At 43.1% G+C, this 6,482-nt stretch overlaps 1 protein-coding gene across 1 annotated transcript; it reads right to left on the reverse strand.

Moving 5' to 3' along the window:
* Positions 1 to 3,403: 3,403 nt before the first annotated feature.
* LOC112282427 (trifunctional UDP-glucose 4,6-dehydratase/UDP-4-keto-6-deoxy-D-glucose 3,5-epimerase/UDP-4-keto-L-rhamnose-reductase RHM1) lies at positions 3,404 to 6,206 on the reverse strand. Its single transcript, XM_024519997.3, has one exon. The coding sequence runs from the start codon at positions 5,792 to 5,794 to the stop codon at positions 3,704 to 3,706; it is 2,091 nt and encodes a 696-aa protein (XP_024375765.1). The 5' UTR covers positions 5,795 to 6,206; the 3' UTR covers positions 3,404 to 3,703.
* Between the last annotated feature and the right edge of the window lie 276 nt (positions 6,207 to 6,482).

Here is a 6,482-nt window from a genome sequence, read left to right on the forward strand (position 1 = left end):
TTTTGACATATTATTTCTTTTTGTAACATATTTATTTATATATCCCTATTTTTAAATTCACCCAATATTATAAACTCAAGTATACTATAAGAATCTTAATGCACACGTATTCTATCCAATAAAAATCTATAATACACATATTATCTTTTGAATACTTATGTACAAGTTTTGTCCTATCATAGTTATCTTGTTGGCCAAATTTTATATTCTTACAATGTTATTGATTTTATACATAATACCTTAAAGTCTTTGAAGTTGATATTCTTTTTATTAGCCTTTTTATATTAAAGCTTTTAATTTTTTTTAAAGTTATTTTCTAAATTATTGCTTTTTGATTAGATGTTTAATCTATCTTTTAAATTATTGTATGAAAGATAAGTATGCTTTCTATTATAAATTTTCTTTATTTATACATATATATATATATATATGTATTTCTTTTTTCTTTTCCTTTTTTTCTATTATATAATATTATCTATTATTTTAAATTGAATATTTTTTCTTGAATTTCATATAATAAAACTATTCACATTACAATATCACAACCACTAGTTTGTATCAAATATTTCTTTAAAATTATATTAAAAAATCCACTTAATATAAATCTTCAAAATTTTGCTATTATATATTTATTTTTAAATATTATTTCAAATATATATTTTTAAATAATTTTATCAATTATAAAACTATGAAAAAAATAAAAAATAATATAATAACAAAATTATTCATAAAATATGATTTGGTATAATTCTTAAGTTATAGATTTTTATTAGGAACTTTTGTAAGGTATAATTACAACACCACAACCACTTTTGTCTCACATAATCCATAAATGTTTACAATTATTAACTAGCTTTTTCCAACCATGCTTATAAAGTGTAATTTCTATCATAAATCAAATATGTATACTTTTAAGAGTCATTTTCCAACCATCACCAATTAATCATTAATTTATAGACTTACATCACAATATAAGATGCAATTGCTTAAACACATGTAACACAAGATAAATGATATGTAAAGAAGAAAAGACTTAAAAAAATGAAAAAGACTAGATGTAGATTGCTCATACAAAAGTAACTAATCTTATCAATAAAAGGATTAGCAAGTTAAATATGATTGCAACTAAAGAATTTATATAAGATTCAAAGACATTTATGAAGTAGCAAGATGTAGTGTCATAGCAAATATCTTCTTTTTTTTTTTCTTTTCTTTTTTTTTTAATCATGAAGAGAGTTACTACTAGAATAATGAAGGATTGATATAATTTATTTTTAAAATTATTTTATTAAAAGATAGAAAAATAAAGAATTAATAGAATTTTCTCATAAAAGAAATTTACCAAATATAATCAATTAGATACTAAGACCCCTATAAAAAAATAGACGTAAGAGCTATTATAATATTTTGGGAACAAGTTCTAAACTTGGAGGTGAAGGAGTTACGAGGATTACCACCCTTTCCCAACATGCTCCCCTTTCTCCAGAACAGAGTTCGGATGGACAGAAATAGTGAGAGAGGGTGAGGATGAACCAAACCCATCTCTTCTCATCCTTCCATCCCTTCGTCGTCTCCAAAACCTCCACGTGAAGCGTCTCGCAATGCTGTGGAGAGGTCTAGCGCGTCGTCATTTTGCTATTAAAACCTTTACGGAGGAAATTCTTCACTCCGTTTTCGAGTCACGCATGGCTCGAGCCTGCGTTCACGGGAGCTATGTACACTCGCTTTGTAGCAATTTCTCCACTTTGGACACAAATTCTAGAAATTCCTCTTGTAATGTATGTTTCACGCAGCGAACGGCAAGTTTGGGAGATGATTTGATTATGAGGCATTCCATCTCGGGGTTTACTAGACAAGGTGGGCAGAATTGGGGAGCTATGAGAAGGTCCTGCTGCAGGGGAAAAGTGGTGCGAGCGGTAAGCGCGACGGGAGATAGGGTTGAGGACTCCCTCCCCACGCAGGAGGAGATTATTGCAGCGGCGAAGGAGAAGGGGCTGTTGTTGGCCATCAAAGTGACGGCTGGCCTGCTCTTCGTTGTGACGGCGATAGATGTTGAGACAGGGGAGAATTTGGGCACTGCGGATGGTTTCATCAAACCATGGATAGATGGCAACATTCTGCATTTGGACAGCATCCGATTGACGAAAGCTAGTGCAACTCGTAGCGGGCGGACCATTTTTGGGGCAGCTGTTTACATGGGAGCTTTGATGGTCCGCTTCGGTATTGACAGCGCTTGTGACAAAGGGGAGCTCCTTGCCATCAATGATTCCGACGAATATCACAGAAAATTAGTGCGGTATTACAGTAGATTAGGGTGGAAGCCTGTGCACGAGGTGACCGGCGATTCAGTGCGGGATTTCGCACACATGTTGGTTTGGGGCGGGGTAGGAACTCGTATGGACGCTGACCTTCGAGAATTGTTAGGAAAGTGGGCAAAGACATTGCTTCCAACATCAGCCTCTAAAGCGAAGGCCATGGTAGAGACTTAGCGTATGATGCAAGGTGTAGAGAATCCAATTATTGTTTGTACCCGCGGGTGTTTTTTCTCTTTAACTTTTGAATTAAGATTCAAAACCTCGGCAATCACTTCACATCCCTGAAAGGATTGCAGTTGTTAACAAGTGGCTGGGCTGGATGCTTCTCTTCTGTCCATTTTCATTGGAATGCTTTTGAGCTCTCCAAGTGTTTAACCCTGGCATTGGTTACGTTATGTCTATCTATGTCAGCAGCCATGAGAAAGGATTGAGGTGTTTCGGCCTGACAGTGTGCTTTGAGAAGTATGGACATTCCTATGCATCTCTAAGATATCTGTTTGGTGGCACAGTTGCAGACAACCAAAACCAGTTTAAGGCCTGAGTGTAACATTAGTTGCAAGAAAGAAATAATTGACCTGACAAAATAAAAGCCAGGAAGTAATAGATATTGAACACAATCTGTGTATGGACAGGTTGTACATTGACAGATCGAGTTCTGAAGGAATCGAAGTGCTGATGTCTAATGAAGAAAGACTCTCCCCTTCTGCTCGTGTGTACGTTCCTGATTTTGACCCGTCAAAACACAGGAACAAAATCCCGCAAAGTCTTCATTTTTTGTAGATTTTAAATTCGGTAGCAACGCTTGCTCCAACTTGCAGACCCGAACTGCGTTAGCAGCCTCAAATAGGATTTTCATCTGAGAAAACTGCTCATCTACTGCTGGTTGGCACTCTCGAGAAATGTAATCCTCTGCTGCTAGCATTCCGCAACACCTAGCATGGTCATGCCAGGCAGGCAGAGACGGACGGACACCACCCAACCATAATACACAAGTCATGAATGTACGGTCCTGTGGACTAGTGCAGAACGTCCCACAGTACAGTGTACATTCAAAATACACAATTCATGCTCAAATATACGAGGGAAGCTAGGAAATGTCCGAGACTCATATTTATTGCGCAAACAATTCTTTACACCCACATGTGCCTTATTTAAAGAATCACCTACAATCAAAAATATCCCCAAACTAAACCAGGATTCCGTAAATTTCCATTAATGTTCTTTGGACTAAAACGAAACCTACAGCAACTCCGTGGCCACCTGTATCACGAAAGTCAATAAATGTGCAGCTCAAAATCAAGCAACTCTAACAGTGCTTGAGAAATTCCACAAATCTGCTCTGAGTAACAAGACCAAGGCCACCGTTACGTTCAAACTCTCAAAACAGCCTACTTGGCGACAGTTTTCCTATTGGGCTCGAACACAAACTTCTTCAATGACTCCTTTATCCCCAGCATCTCTGGAAACTCTGATAACAGCTTCGAAGCATCCATCTCGTTGTTGCTCCGCGCCGCCACAATTACCTTCGCTTGCTCCTCCAGCGTGAAGTTCTCCCACGTCAGCGACGGATCAATGTACTCCTTGTACATATCCATGATCTCATTGTGGCTCACCACACCTGGGTTTGTGAAGTTCCAGATCCCTGTCAAGTTCCTCTTCGCCATCTCGATCGATATCGGCAGCAGCTCGTCCAGTATTGTCATGCTGTTCGGAATGTTCACTATCTTCTGGTAACGAACGATCTTGGAAATGAAGTTGCGAGGGTTCTGCAAGTCTGATGAAATCGGCATCCGCACCCGCAATGTGCACACGTTATCGAACTCCTTCAGCAAATCCTCCACCATGGCCTTTGTCTTCGAGTAGTAAGAACCTGCGAAGTTTGGCGTGTCCTCCTCCTTGAATCCCACCCCGCTACCCAGTGGGTGCTTCTCATCGTACTCGAATATGCAACCCGTCGCATAATTCATCAGCAGCAACCCATTCTGCTTGCACACGTCTGCCAGGGTCAACGTACCAACAACGTTCGCCCGGATCGTCTCCACCTTGTGGCTCTCGCACCAATCAACATTTGGCCGCCCAGTCACCCCAGCTGCATTAAAAACATGCGTCGGCTTTACTGCGGCTATGTCCGCCTCCAGCGAGCTCCTGTTTTCCAATCGTCCTGAGCCATACTTGTAAGCGATCCCCCGTTCCTCACACATTTTCCCCAGCAATCCACCCAGCCAACCAGTCCGCCCGTATAACAAAAACTTCAGACTCGGATCTCTCGAAGCATGCTTCACTGGAGACACTACCTTGGAAACCACACTTTTCACCAAACCCGGTCCCCACCCATTCGACAACGCTGACCCACTCTCCTCTACAAGATCGGCAGCATCGTCGGACTGACCCAAAGACTCTCCCCTCTGCATCTCAGCCAGTTTTTCCAACCCAGGCATCGTCAACGCTCGGGGATGCGGCACCAAAGCGCCAGATACATCGCCCCACCAGTCCGGATTGCTCATGTACCAATCCTTCGTCTTCCGCAGTCCTTCCGCCCAGCTGGTCCTCTCCTGCCATCCCAGCGCAATCAGCTTCTTGTCGTCCAGAAAATAACGCTGGTCGTTGAACGGCCGATTATCCACCATCTTGATCGACTTCTTGTAGTCCAGGTTGAACAGTTCGCAGACATCCTTCGCCACATCGATCACCCGCCTCTCCTTCTTCGTCCCGATGTTGTACACGTGACCCACCTCGCCCTTGTGGAGCACGCACTCGAACGCCTCTGCTACGTCCTCGCAGTAAAGGTAGCTCCGCACGTTGGAGCCATCGCCGTGGATCGGCAGCGCCTTCCCTTGCATTGCCAGCAGGATGAACTTCGGAATCAGCTTCTCCGGAAACTGGTTCGGCCCGTACACGTTGTTCCCCCGGGTCGTGATGCAGGGCAGGCCGTAGCTCTTCGCGTACGCCATCACCAACATCTCCGCACCCGCCTTCGTTGCAGAATATGGGTTCGTGGGCAGCAGCTGTGACGCCTCATGGTTGCCCACAATGGCCTCCACTTCCGTCTCCCCATACACCTCGTCCGTGCTCACATGGATGAACCTCTTGATCTGGCCCGTCACTTTGCACGCCTCCAGCAGCACGTGTGTCCCGTAAATGTTGTTCTTCGTAAACTCAAAGCTGTTGCCGAACGAGTTGTCTACGTGCGTCTGCGCGGCGAAGTGCATGATGGTGTCGATCCCCTCAGTGATCAGCAGAAAGTTCACCAGATCTGCACTGGCGATGTCGCCCTTGACAAACTTGAAGTTCTTGGAGCCCTTGGAAGGAAACAGATTCTTCAAATTCGAGCAATAGTCGAGCTTGTCCAGCACCACGATCTTGTAATGTGGGTAATTTCGGATCAACCGGTTGGCGACATGGGAGGCGATGAACCCAGCAGCGCCCGTGATGAGAATGTTTTTCGGCTCATGCATCGTGCTTCCGCTCGGGTTCCCCATAGCGAACAGGTCTACAATCCCCTCTACTAAAATAAATCAAAATAAATAAATAAACACACTCCCCCCTGGAATCAGATCACCTTCGAAGTATTGTTGAAAAAATTACAGCTTTCTCAACGCAACCAGCGAACTCGACCAAGCGTCAACCCTAACAGATTGCACCCACACTGCTCCGCTACACCAATTTCCGCAATGGTTCATAATGCTGCAGGTAAGCTAGGTTTCCTTGCGAAATCAGCTAAAACCGAGGCTTCCTACAACTGAAAGAAAACACGTCCACCGTTCAGCGACTGAAGCGGAGAGGAAGAAGAACGCTGTAGCAAGCGCAGGATCGGAAGGGAGAAGGGGGAAAGAAAGGAGGCATGCATACAGGAAACGCGGAGGCTGCGTGCGCACCAGACCAGCGGGCATCAGCGCTCGTCTCCATTAAGCAACGCCTCAGAGGCGCAAGTGTTCTGATTTCCACGGGCAGTGGTGGTGCATCTACTTCCGTGCGCGGAAATGGGTTGCTGTGGGAAGAATGGGACCGTGACTAGGGCAGTGGTTTACATGGATGGCGGTACAATTCATCCATGATTGTGTGATGAATGAATTAGAAGACGATATTCGTTGGTGTGAATGTGAAAGAAACCTCAAAACGGTGCAGCTTAAAATTAAACAAGAGTGACGGATTTGAGGAGATTGATGT

The sequence above is a fragment of the Physcomitrium patens genome, chromosome 5 (assembly GCF_059467195.1).
Source record: "Physcomitrium patens ecotype Gransden chromosome 5, ASM5946719v1, whole genome shotgun sequence".
In the NCBI taxonomy this organism is placed as follows: Eukaryota; Viridiplantae; Streptophyta; class Bryopsida; order Funariales; family Funariaceae; genus Physcomitrium; species Physcomitrium patens.

Coding starts and splice junctions, on each gene's coding strand:
- LOC112282427 (XM_024519997.3), bottom strand. CDS start 5,794: ATGGGGAACCCGAGCGGAAGCACGATGCATGAGCCGAAAAACATTCTC.